Source organism: Phyllosticta capitalensis, assembly GCF_038381095.1.
Source record: "Phyllosticta capitalensis strain CBS 128856 chromosome Unknown BKA78scaffold_6, whole genome shotgun sequence".
Classification (NCBI taxonomy): Eukaryota; Fungi; Ascomycota; class Dothideomycetes; order Botryosphaeriales; family Phyllostictaceae; genus Phyllosticta; species Phyllosticta capitalensis.
The window spans coordinates 908,201-929,375 of NW_027117444.1; the positions used below are offsets into that span (position 1 = coordinate 908,201).

General features: G+C 46.4%; 4 protein-coding genes across 4 annotated transcripts; 3 read left to right on the top strand and 1 right to left on the bottom strand.

Annotated features, from left to right (window-relative positions):
• Positions 1-6,035: 6,035 nt before the first annotated feature.
• Positions 6,036-8,037, bottom strand: BKA78DRAFT_316486 (uncharacterized protein). Its single transcript, XM_066888622.1, has 2 exons — positions 7,561-8,037; positions 6,036-7,502 (listed from the first exon to the last, which is right to left on the bottom strand). The coding sequence occupies exons 1-2, from the start codon at positions 7,729-7,731 to the stop codon at positions 6,516-6,518; spliced, it is 1,158 nt and encodes a 385-aa protein (XP_066743304.1). The 5' UTR covers positions 7,732-8,037; the 3' UTR covers positions 6,036-6,515.
• Positions 8,038-8,296: 259 nt separating this feature from the next.
• BKA78DRAFT_252931 (uncharacterized protein) lies at positions 8,297-11,690 on the top strand (the record flags this gene model as incomplete). The annotated part of the gene is made up of 6 exons (XM_066884774.1): positions 8,297-8,391; positions 8,452-8,667; positions 8,724-8,986; positions 9,124-9,441; positions 9,505-10,519; positions 10,571-11,690. 6 exons carry the CDS (start codon positions 8,297-8,299, stop codon positions 11,688-11,690), a joined length of 3,027 nt encoding a protein of 1,008 aa, XP_066743305.1.
• Positions 11,691-13,340: 1,650 nt separating this feature from the next.
• BKA78DRAFT_149226 (uncharacterized protein) lies at positions 13,341-14,474 on the top strand. Its single transcript, XM_066882911.1, has 3 exons — positions 13,341-13,563; positions 13,627-13,750; positions 13,810-14,474. The coding sequence occupies exons 1-3, from the start codon at positions 13,486-13,488 to the stop codon at positions 14,388-14,390; spliced, it is 783 nt and encodes a 260-aa protein (XP_066743306.1). The 5' UTR covers positions 13,341-13,485; the 3' UTR covers positions 14,391-14,474.
• Positions 14,475-15,341: 867 nt separating this feature from the next.
• BKA78DRAFT_149291 (uncharacterized protein) lies at positions 15,342-20,744 on the top strand. The gene is made up of 2 exons (XM_066882912.1): positions 15,342-18,508; positions 18,556-20,744. The coding sequence occupies exons 1-2, from the start codon at positions 15,421-15,423 to the stop codon at positions 20,559-20,561; spliced, it is 5,094 nt and encodes a 1,697-aa protein (XP_066743307.1). The 5' UTR covers positions 15,342-15,420; the 3' UTR covers positions 20,562-20,744.
• The last annotated feature ends 431 nt before the right edge of the window (positions 20,745-21,175 follow it).

Genomic DNA, 21,175 nt, shown 5'->3' on the forward strand with positions numbered 1-21,175 from the left:
AGGGAAATAAGGGATAAATTCAATTCTACTTTCTCTACTAAGGGGTATAAATAACCAGTTATCTCCTTAGTAGCTAAGTCCCATACTAAGAAGTCAATTATATTAACTACTACTAACCAATTTAACACTAATTTCCTATTAGCTAACCAAGCTATATAGGAAAATATCCTCCTAATCCAAAAAGCTTCAAAGGATAAATCCTGGTATAAAGTAGTAATCCATAGCCTTCCTATTACTAAATTCAATATAGAGGAAGGGCTACTACTTATCTATAAAGAAATCAAGACCTATAATGGCCTAACTACTATTAGGAGACCCTTTTAGCTTACATCCCAAGAGAAAAGAGCTACTTAGGCCTATGGATTAATAGTAGTCTTATTTTCTAATAAGGCTGACTATAAAAAAGCCTTATACACCTAGCTTAATATAGCAGGGTCAGGCCTACACACTAAAAAGCTTATCCTTATACCTAAAACTTATAGGTGTGAGAACTGCTAGTAATTTGGGCACCTAGAAAATAGGTATAAGAGATAGGCTACTTACGAAGTTTATATAGGGGCCCACCCTACTTCCTAGTACTATTGTAGGACTAGTAGCTACCTAAAAGGGTAGACCTATAGCTATATAGAGCCTAAATATACTAATTATGGTGAAAACCATCAATTAAGCTATAAAAGGTGTCCTAAATTCTTAGCAATAAAGAATAGCACCTAATAAGTATTAAGGAATTAAGGGTACTATAAATAAATATTAATAAGAGCTACTTAGCTACTAAAAGCGCCTTAGAAACAGCTATTAGGTTAAATATTAACCTTGTATTTATATAAGAGCCTTATTTAATTACTAATAGTAAAGAAATACCCCAAAATTACCTAAACTCAAGGTCTATTAATTATCCATCATACAGTTCAATTCTCCTAGTTTATAGTAACCCCCTAGTTTACCCTAGGGTTATAATTTATAAGAGATGATCCCTGCCCTTAGAAACTAACCCTAGGGAGGATATTATTAAAGATCCCAACCTAATGGTTATTAATATAATAGGCTTCAACTTTGAATTACAAGTCTATAATATATATAACTAAAAAGGTCAAGATAATAATCAAGAAATAATATAAAGGTGTCTATATAACATTAATATAGACACCCCTACTATTATTCTTAGGGACTTTAATTCCTACCATCCTTGGTAGGACCCTTATAACCCTAAATTACCTAATTTAGTAAGGCTAGTAGAATAGTTAGAAGCTAATAGACTATCCCTAGTAAATACTATAGGTGAAGGGACTTTTTATAGGCCTAACCTAGTTAGGGAGTCTATAATAGACCTAACCTTTACTACTAGGAATATCCTAGAAAAAATACGTAATTGGTAGACTCTTAGGGATATAGGATCTAACTATTATAGTGTTTTCTTTACAATCTATAATTCTAATTCCTTATTAGTGGATAATCCTACCTATACGCAAAGATATAACCTTAAAAAGGCAGATTGGGTTAAATTTAACTCTAATCTAGTAGAATTAGTAGAGAATAGTTCTATACTAAACTCTAATAACCTACTAAGCCTAGAATAAAGGACTAGGACCTTAGATATACTAAATTAAGACCCTCTTTTAATAAGAGACCTTGATATATTAACTAACAAACTTAGTAATTTAATTACTACCTCTGTAAATAATAGTATACCTAAGATACCTAATAAGCTTATATCTAAGCCTTGGTGGGACGATTCCCTAACTAATTTAAGGTTAGAATATAAGAGAAAGAAAGCCTAAGTCTTATACTTAGATACTACTAGTATAAGAGCCTGCTTAACTACTAAAAATAAGTATTTTCTAGCTATAAAAAAGGCTAAAAAAGAATATTAGTAGTAGTTCCTTTTAAATATAGATTTAAAATCTATATTTAGGGCTATAGACTATACTAAGGATAGTAAGGTAGACTTTATACCCTATATTAAGTCTATATTAGGGGAATTAGCTAATTCCTTTAATAAAAAATACTATACTTTTAGGGATATACTATTTCTAAAGCCCCCTACTACTCCACCTATTATATAGGAGGATTAAACCTCTAATAATAGCTAGAAGTGGCCTAAGTTAGATTATAAGGAGCTAGAAATAGCTTGTTCTATATAAATAAAAGGGAAGATACCTAGGCCAGATACTATAAATTAAGATATTATTATAGCTACCTATAAGGCCTACCCTAGTACCTTTTATAAGGTATATAGTTTACTATTTAATAGTAGCTATTACCCTAAAGTATAGAGATAAGCTATAGGCACAGTTTTAAGAAAACCTAATAAGCTAGACTATACTAGTCCTAGGTCTTATAGGGTAATTTCCTTACTAAACTGCCTTAGAAAAATGAATAAAAGAATTATAGTAACGAGATTAAGCTATCCAGCTAAAACTACTTATCTACTAGACCCTAGTTAAATAGGAGGTAGATTAAAAAAGTTAGCTATAGATACTACTCTATTATTATCTAATATAGTAGAAGAGAATAAACTATCTAATAAGATTAACTCTATACTATTTTTAGATATTAAAGGAGCTTTTAACTATGTTGTTAAAAATAAACTCTTGCTATTATTAAAGAAAAAGGGACTACTATTATCTCTTATTAGCTAGGTCTCTAGCTTCTTAAACAATAGGCTATTAAGACTATTATTTAATAGATAATTAGAAGAATTTAGGGATATAGAGATAGGGATCCTATAGGGAAGTCCTATATTACCTATACTTTTTCTAATATATATCTTAGAATTATTCCCATCTTAGGTAGTTAAGTTTCTTTTATATATAGATAATATTAGTCTTACTATATCATCTACTAGTATAAGGAAAAACCTTAAAATACTAGAAAGAGAAACTAAGTAGTTATATAAGCTTGGTGCTATAAAGGGTATAGAATTTAACCTTTCTAAGACTAAGTTAATATACTTTACTAGCTAGAATAAGGCTAAAAATAGTTCTATTAAGCTTCTAGATAATAGTACTACAAAGCCTAAGAAAACTATCTACTAGCTAGGGATCTACTTTGATAATAAGCTAAATTATAAATAATACATTAATATTTTAGTATTAAAAGCTAGGTCTACCCTATTAAGGCTTAATAGACTTACTACTATTAATTTAGGCCTTAATCCACATGCTATAAGACAATTATACTTAACTTATATTATAAGTATAATGGATTATAGCTGTCAATTATAGTATAAGGCTAAAAATATAGATAGTCTTATAAAACCACTATAATATATATAGAATCTAGCTTTATAGAAGATTCTAGGGGTTTTTAAGACTAGTCCTATAAGAGCTATAGAAATAGAAGCTAGAATCCTACCTACTAAGGCACGCCTATTAGCTACTATTTAAAAGTATACTTTTAGAGCCTTAAAACTCCCACCTCCCCACCCTATTCTAAGAGAATTAAGTAGAATTAATTCTATAGAGAATAAGCTAAGGAGACCTACCTAGATTAAGTTTATAAGTAAAAGTATAAATATAGAGATAGTATAATATCTTAAAACCTATTAAATACTATTACTTTCTACTCTAGGCTAGGGATATCCTATTCTCTTATAGAATTAGCTCTCTTAATAAGGAAGAGGCTCTATTAGAGCACCTTAACCTTAATAGCTAGAGAAAAAGCTAGAATACTACTTATATCTATACTAATACCTCTAGTTTACCTATAGGTAAAGGTATAGGTATAGGCTTAGTAGTCCTACCTAGTAATCTTTTAAATAGTAGGTTAGAATCCCTAAATATAGGGAAATCTAACCTAGTATATAATGGAGAACTAGAAGGGATTACTAAGGCATTTAAATATGCTAGTAAAAATATAGAAAATAACTATAAATACTATATATATTCTAACAACTAGTCAGCTATATATAGGATAGTTAATCCTTCTAATAAACCTAGATAATTATGGTAAATAAGAGCTATAGAAGCTGCTAAAATAGTAGCTTCTAAAGGTGCCTCTATAATATTAGAATAGGTCCCAAGCTATATAGGTATATATAGTAATAAATTAGCTAATTCCTTAGCTAAGGAAGCTATAAAGAAAGATCAAGGGAATTATCTAAAAGCCCTAGTACTTATAGGTATAGATATTAAATATACTATTAATAAGGAGTGGCAGGATATTATAGATAAGACTAAGGCTAAGTCTAATAATAGCTCCTCCTCCTATTATAGTATTTTTAATACTAAACCTAGCTATAAGCTTTTAATTCCTAGAGATATAGAAAGACCTACAGCCTTAGTGTTCTATTAGCTAAAAATAGGATATAGTTACTTTAAAACCTACCTATTATATACTAAAAAGTTAAATAATAGTATGTGTAGGTATAGATATCCTAAAGAAATACCTATACACCTCCTACTATTATACAAGGACTATAGGGAAGAAAGAAAATTACTTAAAAGGGACATCCCCTTATTAAGTATTAAAAAAACCTTTTTAAAAATCAGGAAAATATAAAGGCTACACTAGCCTTTATTAAAAATATAAAAATAGCTACTAAATAGTAGTATAACAACCAATAAGATACCTAGTAGAAGGGTTAAGAAGATAGGAAGGTATATAGGATAACCTATTAAATTTTATAGCTTTTACTATAAAGTTAAGGTTTCCTATCACTTTCCTATATTTAGCTCCCCTACCTATAAAATACTACTATTTTACTTTAAAATATACACTCACTTAGTATTTACTTATATTTACCTATATTACCAATTTAGTAATTTTCCTATAAGGGCTTGGCCTGAAATGTCCAACTATAATCATTAAAAATAAATATAAAAAAGGGAATGCTATAAATTAGTATAATAGTCTACTATGGTTTAAACCTAATAGGCAATATCCTGTATATAGCTCTAGACTACTAGGATACCTATCCTCGTCTCTTATAATTGTTAACTTAAGAGGGACGTTAAACTAAATAAATAAATAAATAAACTTAGGATACTAAATAGAATTCCTAGGGAATTAGTATTAGCCTATTATTAGTTAAAAATAGGATATAGGTACTTTAAATTATACCTGTACTATACTAAAAAGAGTAATAATAGTATATATAGGTATAGCACTCTTAAAGAGACTCCTTTCTACTTATTACTAAGTTATAAGGAATATAAAGAATAATAAAAAAGGCTTAAAGAAGCTATAAATATAGATTTAATCTATAAAAATATTTATAAAAATTCTAAAAAAATTTAAGCTACCTTAGCTTATATAAAAGAAACTAATATTACTACTAAAATGTAGGAAATGAGCTAGGAGTCCCTAGAATAATAGAAATTTAGTAAACTCTTCCTAAATTTTCTACCCCCTATATTTCCTTTATTAGTACCTTTTATTACTTTCTACTTTTATACTTATTTATACTTCTTACTATAAGGCTTTAGCCCAAATTATCTTACTTTATAATTATTAAAAATATACCTATAATAGAGAACCTATATTTTTATAGGTTAACCTATAAAAGTTAGTAGTACTATAAAAACTTAAGGTATAGACCTATATTTATTTATTTATTTATTTATTTATTTATTTATTTTGTTTAACGTCCCTCTTTAAGTCAACGACTATAAGAGACGGGGATAGGTATCCCAATAGTCTAGAGCTATATATATAGGATAGTGCCTAATAGGTTTAAACCATAGTAGGCTATTATACTATTTTATAGCATTCCCTTTTTCAGTTTGTTTTCAATGATTGTGGTTGGACCTATAAATTTTATAGTATAATATATATAGAGAAAACTCTTATCTCTAATAGTCTTAGACTAAGAAAGAGATGTTAAACTAAATAAATAAAGTAAAATAAAATAAAATAAATAAAACTTAAGTTATATTTCTAATTCTATCTCTTTAGCTTTATAATCCTATCTCTCTAGTTAATAATATAATAAATTATACGACGAACTATATTATAACTACTTAACTGCTTAGCAACTAGCTAACTAGATAACGCGTGCTAGGCGACGCACTAGATAATAGACTAAATAATTAATTGCCCTAGGGAGGTTCTGCCTAATAGATACTTAGGAGGTAGGGTTAGAGATCTAAAAAGACGGGGTTAGATATCTGAAAAGGCGGGTCAGAAATCTGAATGCCTATTTTAACTTAAGTAGGTGCGTTCTCTGATATGCCCCTCTACAGCTGAAAGACAACAACTTTGTGGTCTTCGTCAGGATCCCTCCCTCTGTATTGCTGTTATCTGCCCTACCATCTTGCGCCATGCTGCTTGTATCCGCCATCGCTTTCGAGAGCGACCATACCCCGCGCGTCTGCACCTGCGCCTGCAAGCTCCTCAAGGTACCACGAAGACATAAAATATCATAGCTGACACGCTCGCGATATCGAATTGGGCGCACCAACTCAGGTGTATGAGGGAAGGAGTGTCAGAACTTCAGCGGCCGCTCTCGACCCCGTAAGCCCGTAGCAACAAGAATGTATTGAAAGTAGTCTGCAAGTGATTTCCATCCCGACCGTCTAAATCGATCCTAGATAAAACCGCTGCCAGTGCGAAGCGACATCTTGGCAAAGAACGATGAAATTGTCATCATGGATGCAGTTGGCGAAGATGCTATCAAGCTGATGTTCTCGGTCTCGCGCCGATTGACTTGCGTAGGCCGCGAGGGCAGCATCCCCAGCATATGCCAGCGCTGGATTGTTGCCACTGGAGACTACATTGCCGGCGGGAGTTGCGACTTGGCTGTCCGCGCGATCTCTGAATATACCAGAACCCAAAATAGAACTTTGATTAGTTCTGCTCCTGCCACCCCAAGACTGACCCATGTTTGTTTGATGTGGCTCAGAAGAAGAGCTTGGATGATGCTGTTCAAGCGAATGCAAGTCACTACTCTGCAAGTCATGAAGCAGCTGGGTAGGCGTATCTAGGCTGGGGCGGCCGTGGCCCAATGATGCGCTGGAGGAAGAGACTTGTTCCTGACCGGCAAGAGCAGCCAGTCGTGGAGGCAGCAGAGGCGGTAGGTCGGCCGAAGAACTGTGCGGGATATTGCGCCGATTTTGATTATTGTCATCTGGGAACTGATTCAGAGCTGAGCTTGCATTTGAAGATACCGCCGGACTCGGTAGAGACTGAGCTGAGCTAGAAGGTGGCCGAGAAAAAGGCAACTCTCGTCTCGGAGGCAAAAAACTGGGACCAACAGGATCCGAGGTGGGTGCCGTAAAAGGTCGTGGAGATGGTCGTTCATTGACAGCTGCAAGTCGAGGAGCAGAAACCGCAGAGCTTGCAGGACGCTTTGCCTCATGCGGGGTGTTCCAAAAGTCGACTTTGGGTGGTGATGAAGGCGGAATTGATGAATTGAAAGCTGGCACCGTATGAGAAGATGAAGCCCGGCTGACTGGCTTGGGAACACCAGCGCTCTCTGAGATCTGTATGCCCGAAACGGATAAGATGCGGTGGGCAATGCGGAAGTCGTCCATTGAGACAAACTTCAATTGGAATCTCTTCGTCTGGTGGAGGTTAGTCTTGCGAGAGTGACAGGCTGGAAAGAAGATTGGTTAAGCACACCGTTCCATCCGACAGACTGCTGTACTTGATCGCTATTACTGGCGTGCCAGGGCGAGTCATTGCCGAAATTGGTAGTTCATGAACACGTAATTGACGGCCTTGGCTTCGCGCATCTGCCAACACAACATTTGCTTTTCGAACATTGAGCATGATATCGACACTTTCCTGCATCGATTATTAGAAACGGGCAAAGGCAGCACAAGCCTCTGGACAGCAATGGGTTGGATGGTGCAACAGGGATCTTTGCACTCATACCAACAAGTCTGCCCCTCGGATGACTTGGAGTTTTTGAGCACTGCTGATCTCGCCATGCTGGGCGCGCGGGGCATGTGAAGAGTCAAAGACGACGAATAGCTCAGGCGAAGATATGTGGACCCAGTGGAAGGGCTCCGACTGTTGTGCGGTAGAGGAGCATTTGAGGAGAGGGAGAGAGGTTGTTAGAGAGGACATGGCTGGAGGAGAAATAACATGGTAGACGGGCAACAGAGGTGAGAGCAGAGGAGGAGAGAGTGTAGTAGTTAGCAGAAAGGCCGGGCTAATCCCAAAGGGTCAAGTTAAGCGAGAGCCGAAGTCCTTCCGGGCCGGCCCCAGCAGCGGGCAGGCAAGGAAGGAGCGAGCACTGGAGCAGCCATCCAACCCGACCTGACTGACCTGCACGTCCCGTTGATCGTGCGCGTCGGGCCTGTCACCGCGCGACGCATGAAGACTTGCGCTTTTGCCCGCTTCGCCCATCACAATGGCACCAGCTAGACCACGCGATCCATCATTCGATCACTCGCCCGAATACGACGAATTCCTCAACAAGCTTGAGCAGTACCACGCGCAGAGAGGGTATGTCTCTGCTTTTGCCGCACTACGCCATCTTGGTCAACCGCTCATTTCGTGTCGCAGTACAACCCTAGAACGCGACCCAAAGATTGGCCAACGTCACATCAACCTCTTGCGCCTCTACGAGCGCGTCTGCGAAGAGGGTGGCTACGACCGCGTCTCGGATACCAAGAACAACAAGTTGGCATGGCGGAGGATCGCTGCTGAATTCCTTCCCTCGCACGCCAATGCTACCACCCAAGCCTTCCTGGTGAAGACGATCTACTACAAGAACCTTGCGTACGCCCTTGCATCATTCACCGCACCTGCGCCTGCGAGGCTGACCAACGGTACAGAGCCTATGAGATAAGCCACTTCCACGGCAAGGAGCCGCCGCCAAAAGAGATTTTGGAAGACGTATCTGCCAGAGGCGGTGACCTGCTTACGCGCACCAAGGAGAATTTTGTAGCTCCAGCACTTCGGGAAAGAGAGCTTGAGAAATTGGCCAACGGCCAGGATAAAGAGAGCGACGAGTCGGAGGAGGACGAACAGCGGACTCCGAGAGAAGACAAGATGGACATTGACGAACCCGGCAGCACTGGTGGGAGAGTAACTCGAGGTAAGTGAGCTCGGGAAAAGTCATATTACCGTCGAATCTGGCTGGGCGAATGAACCCAGGATTCTCCACGCATACTTCATCTTGATGCCATTGCCTGATATTCCACCACAGCGTGTAGACTAATGCCCAAAATGTAGCTCTTCGACAGGCCCCTCCACAACGAATTCTCTTCCAGCCCGAGGCGAGCGCAACCCGCCAGACTCGATCGAGCGGTCACCATCACTCCCCGACTCCAGCCTCCAACTCTCATTCGCAACAAAACGGCCAGTACGGCGCGAGCGGCAACGTCACAAGCCTAATCACCAATTACGAACCGAAGCCGGTGCTACCTTCCAATGTCAAGGCCGTTGCAACGCCTAGCAATACCCCGGAACAATTTCGAAATGTACGCAACAGGCTTGCCAGCCGCCGGTCCGGGCTATCCTATCAGAACAAGGGAATGATGCTCCCAGGCAGTACGTTCAACAGAATCGTCAATACCACAGATTATTGAGCCATGACTGATGATCTCCATGTAGCTGGGTTTGCTGGACCGAATATATACATCCGTGCCCTCCTGGCTCTAAAGTCTGGGAACGTCGAGGAGGAAGCCTACGCCCTTCATCATCTTGTCAAAATCTCCCACGAGCGGGGTGATAAGTATCGATTTGACGGCTTTCCCGGTCTTGCCGAAACACTCATCGAGAGGCTCTTAGAAGTCAGCACGTTGTTTTATGGGGTGCGATGGGAGATATGCTACGTCGAGGACGACCCCATGCTTTTGCGCAACGACACGTTGAACGGCATCAGTGGGACCTCGGATCTCCTGAGAAAAATCCACTCTCACACCCCCTTGACAACGACAGATGACGAGATCCAAACAAAGGACTTCAGCGAAGCTCTTGGTCGCATCCACGAGGCTGGTCTAGTCGTCCGAAATCTTGTCATGCTGGACGCCAATGCCCATTATGTCGCCCAGCTCCCGCAGATCCAGGACTTTATCACGATTGCTCTCAGCCTTCCGCCCCGCGCCTCTGTTGTGGAACTTAAACACTATGCCTTGGAGATTGCCGAACAGCTCACCAGATACTGGATACTCAATCCCGATCACCCTTTGTACCAAACTCTTCTCGCACAAATAAGCTCGTCTGATAGGGCCACCATTATCACTTCTCTACGCGCTCTCGCGCGCATAGCCATGAGTGCAGACCCGAACTACCAGCTCTCAGGCATTCCTGTGCAAGTTATCCAACAGGTGTGTGATTGGATGCTGGTAGAGGATGAGCACCTCCGGGAGGCTTGCTTGGACTTCCTCTACCTGTACACCACTACCACCGAGAATGTTGCGACTCTGGCTGGAAATGTCGATGTAGAGGGCTTGGTCAAGGTGCTGACGCGCTTGCTACTCCACAACGCTCAAACTATGAGAATGCCCGCTCAACAGCGGCCTCCTGGAAGAGCACCTTCTGCTACTCCTGAGACGGCAGCAAAGCTTGCGAGCGCCGTAATCGAGCAGTTGATTAGCCTTGACGAACCTGACCGCAGTTCCCAATGGTAGGCTACCCATACTGTAGACCTAAGATGCACAACTGACAAGCTTCATAGGCTGAAGACATGCTTTGAGGAAGATCCGAATGGCGAGATTACCCAGATAGCCCTCTGGACAGCTTACAATGCCGCATTCAACGGACCCATCTCGAAAATTCAGGCTCAGCACCAAGCGTCTTCCCTTCCTTCAACCCCAGGCAGCAATGCGGCTCCCGCAAGCCAAGGAAAACCGCCAAAGCCCCTCATGGCGGCTAAGGACTTCATCACAAACGTTTCGACCACATTTCCGACAGCTTCAGCACAGGTCGTCAGCGCTGGTGGGCAGTCGAAGTACACGATCAAAGGAATTAGGCCAAGGACAGTTCCAGTGGACTTACGGAATAGACCCTTCATCAAGTGCATGTGGCATTCAGACTCTGCATTCCCGGACGGATCGAAAGGAGGCGGAGAGGAGTGTGGTGAGTTTGTGAAAGAAACGAAGCAGATGTGGGATCATATCCTCTCGGCCCATCTTGGATGCTCGAAAGATTCAAACGGGAATTGGTACATGGAGAAACCGCCAGCGAATGGCGTAAAAGAGGAGGAAACATCGGCAGAAAGGAAGCATGATTGTCTTTGGGGAGGTTGCCGGCGGTTCTCGAGGAACGGAGGAGCAGCAGCCGTCCTCGACGTGGCAAGACACGTGATAACGCATTTGCCAGATAATTCTGACAAGGCTCCGCAACGGAACCAACACAACCAGTCTGCGCCAGCTTCAGTCGCCCAAGCACGAGCGACGAATCCACCGTCTCAGCAGCCACTGTACGGACCATATGGGACACTGAATGGAGGATATGGTGGCTCCAACGGCATCCGGATGGATCATGTCAGCGACATGAAGTGGCTCAACACAGCCTTTGATGGGTTGGCAGTCCCCCAGGGTCTCTCGGGGGGATCCGTCATGGTGTTGCGCAACCTTGCGCGACGGTTGGACGTTGTTCCTGTGAGGCGGAGCACAACAACGCCGGCCAGCGCCGAAGACGTGAATGGCGAAAAGTCAGTGGGCGCGAAGGAAGAAAGTTGGGTCCGCAAGGCTTTTGCCCCCGTCATGGAAGAGCTCTTCTTCGTCATGGCACACAATCAGTCGCTCAGGGAAGGGCTACATGACTTGATTTGTGATGCGAATGCCGACGGTTGAGAAGGGGCTGTATGATAGAGGTGGCGTTATTTCATGGTGGTCAAGGCCAGGACCGGGAAAGATGTAGTGGGAGCCACAAGGTTTAGCACGGCGTTGATGGCCGGCGTCTCAGAGATGACTTCATCATACCCAGGAAACGAGCCTCTAGCAAGTAGAAGTAATTGCGCAGTGGATCCATACAGTAGCAAGATTGCCACAAGTAGTCGTGTAGTCGTCGTCGGTGCAGGGAAGCCTTGAACTGGGAAAAAGGATCGACTGGAAGGATGTTGGAGTGGATCCGCCCGTGTGGCTGGTGGATTGCAGGGAATGCAGGGACCAAAGCTACCACGGTCGCGGTAGTGTTTGACAGTGACGCCCAGAGTCATTACCTGGCCGTGTTTGTAAGTGCAGCAGAAGCAATTCTTTCGTGCCCGACATACAGTCAACTGACTTTGGACAGCCTGAAGGTGCAGCGGCCGCGTCAGTGCCAGACGACGTTTCGGGTGCTGGTGCTGGGCATGCAAGGTGAGATGCCCGTCGAAAATGTTTGCCCGCCAGTCCCCTCTTCCCACTTCTGTCGTCTTCTGTATCACCGCCGAGACTAGGCAAGAAATCAGCCGGTTGCTCACAGCTTCTGCTGTCGTCACCATGGAGAGCATTCGTCACCGTGGCGGCCACGAGGTCAGTGCTAAAGCATCACTTCAGTATTTGCATCTTGGAAGGTGAGGCATCACCAGCGGACCATCAGAGCCAATGCGGGCGCAACAAAGTCCAAGTCCTTGTATTTGGCAAATCGCGAATGTACTTTGATCGAGAAGTTTCAATCATATTGCCATCTACATGTGCAGGTATAGAGAATAAACTGGAAAATAGTGTGATTGCCTCTTTGGGAAGCCTGCGACAGAAACATGCTGGCCGAGATGATGAGGCGGAAACAAATCACTTGATCAAAAGCAACAGATTGCGTTGCTAGGTGGGGGCTGCATCAATCATCAGCCTAGCTTCGTCGTTGAAATTTCCATGACAAAGTTGTCCTACCAACGCCGTGGACGACGCGGGTGCTCTTCATCTTTGGGATTTCGTCATGGCGCTCTTCAGCAACCGAGACTAACGGGTATCCGGATGTGTAAATCTGCATGCCTGCATTGACTGAGTGGTGCTTGTCGCGAGCCGAGTTCCGTGCTCGGAGACTTGCCCTTTCGATTTTATTTTTGTGCACGTCGAAGACGTGAGGGAACCGTAGGAATGTCATGAAAGCTGTCGCAAGCTCCAACTGTCATGTTGGCAACGGCGCAAGAGATGACTGGAGCAAATTTGAAGTCAGCAGGAAGAGGCGCAGAGTCTTGACGACGATGCAGTCTGGTCTTCTCGAGTGGCTGGTGTCGTCAAAGACTTCGGCCGGTGGCTGGATGGCTGGCTCCAGCGGCCACAAACTAAACATTTTGGCCAGGAAACACGCGTCAATCTCACCGCCGACGGTCCCAACGAGGCCAAGGCATCCTAGGGTCGACGGTGTTGGTGTCTAGCGGCTCCCCGCTCCTCCAAGTCCGACATAGGGCTGACCCTTCGTCCCCAGGCTACTGTCACCTCGCTGACAATGCAGCCGACTCGACGCCCGGTAAGCGCGTCAGCGACGTCTCTTCCTGCAACCGCCTGTCAGTCTAATGACGTTGGCTCCCTTGCCCATCCGTTGGGCTTCTTTTCCTATAAGTAATTACACCGCTCTTCTGTTCTGGTCGCTTCATCACCATCTCTCCCACTCTCTCCAAACAAACCAACACAGAAGCGACAAGCAAGAATCAAAACCTACTCCAAAATGAAGTCCCAGACCATCTTCGTCGCTGCCGTGGCCTCAATGGCCAGCCAGGCCTTTGCATGGCCCGCAAACTGCGCTGTATGACTTTCCAGTCCTTGGGCGTCGGACAATGGGCATCGTTGCGCTAACATACACCGCCAGAACAACTGCGCCAACAAGTGGAACGACTGGAGCCAGGGTTCCACCCTCTGCAAGAACACCACGGCCATTGACGACTTCAACTCTTGCATCGGCTCTTCCAGCTGCAGCGACTCGGACAAGAACTGTAAGACCCCTTGATTCGCTCAATTCGCGCACGCAGGAGCGCTAACAACTTTGAAAAAGCCGCGTACCAAGCAATTGCGCAAATTTGCGCCAACAACGGTGTTACCATCACCGCTGCCCCTGAGGCTACCTTCTCGGTGACGTCTGGTGGCAGTGCTTATCCTTCGGCTTGGTCTTCTTGGGCCAACGCCAATGGTGGCAACGGTGTCGGCGCTGCTGGCTGGACTCCCGGCAATGGAAAGGGACCTTTCGGAGGTCAAAGCCCCTGGGGAGGCTTTGGTTCGTCTGGTGCTTGGACAAACGGCCCCTGGACCAGCTGGTGGGGAGGTTCTGTCTGCCCCCCTAGCTCCTGGTCAGGCTGGACTTCAGGACCTTGGTCGACCAACGCCCCCTGGACGTCCTGGACTGCCTGCACGGCCACGACGACTGCTTCGTCCGTCTACACCACTACGTTTGCTGGAAACACCCCCGGTGTCGCTACCCCTGTAGTCTCGACCGGTACCAGCTACGGCATCAAGGTTGCGCAGGCTACCTCTTCCTCGTCCGCCTCGTCGAATGGCAACACCAGCGGTGCTGGCAAGACCACGCTCGCCATTGGTTCGGTGTTCGCGGCCTTTTTCGCGACTCTGATGGCCATGTAAAGCGTTCCATTCGATACTGGACTTGAAGCCTAGGCGCAAATGGGAGGGAAAGACTTGCTGGACGCGCTTTTCCCCCATTGTCACTCCTTTTTCCTGTAATATGAGATGGGTCATGTTTCGTAAATAATTCCGGTCACCCGGGCGACATAAATTGTACTAGCAGTGTATCAAATCAAAGGAAAATCATTCCACACAAGTTCTCGCGCTATGAAATTCTGAAAACTCACTGCTTCCAACGAGGAGTTGACATTGAAGGAAATCGAGGTCTGCAAAATAAGGCCGAAATAGTCGGACACTTGGAAGCGTGGGGTAAAGCGTATGCGAACGTCATGTCGACGAGCTGGTGCCAAATCGCGCTTGCACGTGTTGGAGCATCCGTTGCTCATCGGTCGAGGAGTTGGCCGGACCGTCTTGTGTTGAAGGACATAACGGTCACGCTGGGCATGATCGAGCTAGGTATAAGTGCAAGATGGATCCGATGTTGTAAACGGGGCGCGGTCTGAGATACAGACGTGAGGTCAAAGGAGCCGTCATATTGTTGTCATTGGTTCCTTCGTCGCGTTTCAATTGTCCCGCGCGAAGGACATCAACCGCGGCATTATTATCCATCATATCTTATCGATCCACCACCGCCCGCCGCCGCCATCACCTCCGGCTTCCGACACTGTCCACTCTCCATTCCAACCGTCAGCCCGCCTCGAAGCCTGCCAACAAACGTGCGAAATACCCAGGAATCATCCTCCCCATCAACCTCTACGTCCACGACTCGCGCCTCGCACAGGATCCTCGACCGTCGCCGCCTTCACGTTCACCGTCATTCCGCTCATTGCCCCGCCTGCGCCCAGTCGCGTCCGCCACTTGCCTATTGTTGAGCCTCCTATTGCGCTCGCATCCCCTCTCCCCCTCGGAGACTTCCTCGCGCTTCGCCAGCAGGCACCTTTAAATTGCCTTGACTCTGCGCAGTCATAGCCAGGTCGCCTCATCGCCGAAGCTCACGGGAAGCCCGTCTCCGACAATTCTGTTGCTGCACATGAGTGGCTATCTTTGGAAATACTATCTCGAAAATGATCTCGACAACTTCCGGCACTTGCTGGAAGGCAATCTTCGCACGGCACCGCCGCCGAGACGAAGCGCTGGTCCATCCACTTTTGCCACCAGTTTAGAAAGCCCAAGCAGTTTGGGAGCGAGCCCAACATTGATGACACGGCAGAAGGCGGATTCCGGGCCCAGGTACAGGGGACCCGTCACTCTTACTCGGGCAGACATTAATTCCAAGGACGCGAACGGTCTAACAATTCTCCACCATGCCGCGACTTCAACCAGCGAGAACTCCTTCGAATTCGCGATGGCGCTTTTGGAGCATCCTCAGATCGATCTTTACGCCCAAGACTTGGAGAATTCTTGGACGGCATTACACCGCGCGTTCTACTTCGGCAACATTTCGATTGCGCGCATTATAATCGATAGAGATGTGAAGGATGCGCTCGGCCACGGTGTCGGTGGAGTAGTTGCTCATGCGGGCGGACTCGTGAAGATCAAAGATCGCGAGGGTAATGGGCCACTGGACTTGTTCGCCACGACCATCAAAGATCGTACCTTGCGCCCACAATCACACGAGTGGACCGGAGCCGGAGAAGAGGGCGAAAACGAAGATGCTTGGATGTATGAAGGCTCTGGAGATGACGACAGACCGTCTCGCAGAAAAGTTGTCCCATCGGTAGACATTGCCGGCGACGAGCTTTTCATGTTTGGAAGCAACAGAAATGTCACACTCGGATTTGGCGATGAAGATGACAGACAAAATCCCGAGCGACCGACTCTCCGGCGGCCGGACCATCTCCTTAAGCGATTCTATCGCGAGTATCTCGAGAATAGGTATCTGGAGGATCCTGAAAGACAGCTTCCAAGTGCTCACGACTTAATGGTTTCCGATCTGCCAATTTTCATCAGGAGCACGCCATTAGTTGTCCAGGATGTGCAGCTGTCCAAGCTCCACACCGCTGTTCTTACTTCAGATCCAGAGGCAAACCTGTACATCTGTGGCCATGGTCCTGGTGGCCGACTTGGAACAGGCAGCGAGACAACCCAATTCCAATTTGTATGTATAGAAGGAGGAGGACTTGCACACAAGCGCATAGTCGCTGTCGCGCTCGGTCAAAACCATACCCTTGCATTGTCCGACGAGGGCGAGATCTTTTCTTGGGGCAACAATTCGTTTGGGCAATTGGGATACACCCTGCCAAAGAGTGCCGTAAAAGATGAGGATCCGATTCAAACGTTGCCGCGCCAGATCTTTGGCCCCCTGAAAAAGGAGATTGTCCTGGGCATCGCAGCGTCCAGGCTCCATTCGGTGGCTTTCACCTCTTCTTCCTTGTATACCTTTGGGAAGAATGAAGGCCAGCTAGGGATTGTGGATTCGGATGCGCGATCACTGGAGTGTCAAATAACTCCTCGCAAAGTCGCCGCCTCACTTTTCACTTCACCAATTCGATCCGTTTGTGCCATCGACAAAGCGACAATTTGTCTCTTGGAGAACCATGAAGTTTGGACGTTCGCCAACTTCGGATACGCCAGGATCACGTTCCCGCTCGATGGCTTCTCGAACCATTTTCTCCAGTCCAGCTTCCTCACTACCAAATATGACAGCAAGCCCAACCAAATTTGCAAGATCACCGCTGGGGGTGACTCAATTTGCGCAATGTCCACAGCTGGAGAGGTATTCACTGTCACTGTGAACAAGCGCTCTGAGACGGCCCAAGACAAGGATACTTCTACCACGAATCCGAGCAAAATCCGGGGCGCTCTTTCGCAACCGTATCGCATATGGTCTTTGAAGAAGCGCTCCATGGCCGCGCGCGATGTTGGCGTTGACCAAGATGGATCCATTATTCTCACCACCGACGCCGGCACCGTTTGGCGGAGAGTCAAGAGAGTGAAGATTAAGGATGCTACGGCGTCTGGGGTCGGAGACTACAAACCGAAAGACTACAAGTTCCAACGTGTACCTGGTCTCACACGCGTCGTTGCTGTCCGAGCCTCTGCATCTGGCGCTTACGCTGCCGTCCGCAAGGACTGTGACGTCACGAGGAAACAGATCTTGGTTGCAGAGCAGTCTCTCTGGAACGATGTTCAGCCGCTTTTGCTCTTCCGCGATTGGTTGGGGCAGGCTGATGTGAAGGACGATAGGCCTCCTGGCTTCCATCACCTCGTCAAACGTGTCCTCGACTCTGACGATTTTGACCAAGATCTCAAGAACACCACGCAGAGCTGTCAGAATGATTCTGAGTACGACTTCGTGGTCGTATCATCGCTGGCTGATGTACAGATCCCAGTGCATCAGTTCATGGTCGCGAGTCGCAGCAAGGTTCTGCGGCAAGCATTGTCTACGCTTCGGAGATCCGGTTCTCACACGCTCTCAGATCCTCAATTCGGAGACATTGTATCTTTCAGCAGAGAAGAGTCCGGCAGGGGTGTGATGACTTTACGTCACGCTGACACCCTGACATTGTTCAACTTCGTCCTCTACATCTACACTGACAACATTGTCGATTTTTGGCATTACACGAGACAGCATCCAAAAATGGCTTACAGATACCGTCAAACCAGGACTGAGTTGATGAGACTGGCTGCCAAGTTGGAGTTGAAGCAATTGGAGCCAGCTGTTCGCCAAATGATAAGACCTCGGCGATCCTTGGCGCAAGACTTGCAATATGCCATTCAAGACGCCGCATTCTTTGAGGATGCAGATGTAATTGTCCAACTTGCCGATGGTGAAGCTCCGGTCCACAGTTACTTGATGGTACAGCGCTGTCCTTTCTTCGAGGGTCTTTTCAAGGGCCGCGCTGCTGGCCGATGGCTTGAAGGAAGACGGACTGATCCTCACCAAGCAATCAAAGTCGATTTAGAGCACATCGATAAACGGATATTCGACCTGGTACTGCAATACTTGTACGGAGATACGGGCGATGAAATCTTCCATGGTTTCGTCTCGGACAACCTTGGAGACGCTCTCGCTTTGAACGAGTACCTGGATCACATTATGGACGTATTGTCCGTGGCAAACGAACTCATGTTGGATAGATTGTCCCAGGTCTGCCAACAGGCCATCGGCCGTCATGGTGAGACGTCAGTTCCTTGTCATGACACCATTGCTAATCGATCATAGTCACGGTCCGAAATGTCTGCCAACTGCTTAATGCCGTTTCACCCTGCGCTGTGACCGAGTTCAAAGATGCCGCGCTCGAGTATGCTTGCCTGAGCCTTGAGTCAGTCCTCCAATCAGGCTTCCTCGAGGAGTTAGACGAAGATCTCCTTGCGGAGCTGGATGAGGTCGTGCGCGAAAATCAATTGGCTTGCATGCCTTTCGCAAGAAGTGGTAGGGCTGAGTTGCTCCTGTTGGACAAATACCCGGATCTGGCCGAACAGATCGATCGTCGAAGACAAGCAAAGATTGATGCCATCATGCTCCAAAACAAGTATGCCGATGATCGTGGACCGATGTCCTTCAGGCCCGGGAGCTTAGACGAACTGTCTAGTTCGCCCCTCCAGCAAAAATCCCGCAGGCGGTCAGGAAAAGAGTCAAAGATTGTCCCGGAAAGTCCATCACTTAGGCCCTCGACAGAAGCGAACAACGCAGCGGCGGATCTGATGTTTGACATGGACGAGGAGGTTGATCTGGATGGTGAGCAGAGTCGCGGACTCTCATCTAAATCTCCACCCGCCACCGGGGACAAGATAGTGGACGATATCATTTCTACACCAAAATCTGACCGAAAGACTGCTCCAGCAGCTACAACTAGCGTCCATTCAGCGAGCTCTTGGCTTGCAGACGATGTTTTCCCTCCAATCGCGACCCCATTGGCGAGACAAGCAGATCAGCCCTGGGGAACCGCTCCGCTGGCGACGAACAAGCTAGACTTGAAGGCCATCATGTCTGCCGAAGGCTCCAATAAGCCCTCAAACATTTCAATCGCACTTTCCGAACAAAAGAAGGAGGAACGAGGTGCTGGAGCGTCTTTTGCAAAAATGTCGCAAAAAGAGCGCAAAAAGCAACTCCAACAGCAACAGGTCACTGCCACCCATCTTGCCAACGTCGCAGAGGAGTCAAAAACCACGTCCCCATGGCAGATGAAATCTCCCGCCGCAAAGACAGAGCCTCAACATCCCGCAAATAAGCCACCCACTCAACCTCCCACGCCCCAGTCCAAATCCAGTCAACCAAGTACACCGCAACTAACCATGCGTCAAACAATCGCGAACAATGGGTCATCCGCAAAGGCCAAAGCATCTCCAACGCAAGCACCTACTCCGTCGCAACCAACTTCTCACCGCCCCCAACCATCTCCTCACGCGTCCAACGACAACACGAAACTTATGTCAGCACCAGCAGCCAATAATGGAAAAGGGTTTGCTATTACCCAAAACTCGCTGGGGTCTCAGCCGCCGCAATCAATCCGCCACATCCAACAGGAACAGCATTCGGAACCGACACTGCAATTATCGATGCAGGAGATTCTGTCGCAACAGGCGGCCGAAAAGGCCATGATCAAAGACGCAGCGGCCAAGCGCAGTTTGCAGGAAATTCAACAGGAGCAGGAGTTCCAGGAATGGTGGGATAAGGAGAGTAGGCGGGCCATGGAACTCGAAGCAGCGACGAAGAAGGCTGAGGAGAAAGATCAGGGGACGAAGAAGGGCTCGAAGGGGAAAAGCAAGGGTGGTAGAAGTGGCGGCGGCGGAGGTGGCGCCAATGGGGATGGCAAAACTCCCGATGATGTTGGAGTGAGCTCTTCCGCGAAAGGCGCAGGGCGCTCGAGGAAGAAGAACGAAAAAGGAGACTCCACTGGTGAAGGACGTCGACAGCAGCAGAGGGAACACAAGACCCAGCCTGACGTCGAGAGCAAAACCAAAGCCAGCGGCAAAACCAGAACCAACAAGAGCGGCGGCAGCAACGACAACGTGGCCAACGCAGTCCAGTCCACCTCGACTGCACCTCCCCCGAGCGCACCCAAAGGACCTCGTCGCGGAGGTGGAGGCAGAAACCGCGGTGGTGGCAGCGGGGCCGCACGAGGTCGTCAAGACCGCGAGGTGGGCGATCGGAGCAAACTTCCTCAGCAATCCGCAGCGAAACCACAGGGTCAAGCTGTCGGTAGTGCGCCTGGACAGCCGTCATAATGCTTTTTGATTCTCTTCTGCAGTTTGGCAGATTTCGAATGTAGCATGGACGGCTCGGGAAGCTCGATCTTTCTTCAACCTCTGCTCTATCTACCATGCAATTCGAGTCTGGGTCGCATGGAATTGCGGGGTTGGACCAAGCATATTGGATTGAGCGATTTCTTCTCCACTTTGGATGCGGATCGATGGGCAAAGCAATGCAAGGCAACGGAGGATACTTGGAAAGGATACTGTCGAGTTGGTTGACCAATCACTGTTGTATTAGACCCAATAGAAAGAAAAGGAGTCGCTGTGCTACTATTCAAGCAAAATCAATGCACTTGCATCGTCGCATATGCCTCCCTGAATAGATTTTACGCATCAATTCAAGACTTTTCAAGTGTCCTAGATTTGTTTTCAAAACACCGAGCGGAGATGCGCTTTTGTACACGATGCCAGTCTGACCAACTCCTGCGGATGAGCAGAGCTGAAGCAGCCAGACTGACATGACGAGAAACCAAATCATCGCGTGTACAAGAATGGTGCATGCCATCAAAGTGAAATCGAAACCTTGTGCTCTTGCCATGAAATAGGCGGTCCAGGTCGAACCGCGGCCAGGAGCGGGTATTCTGCCA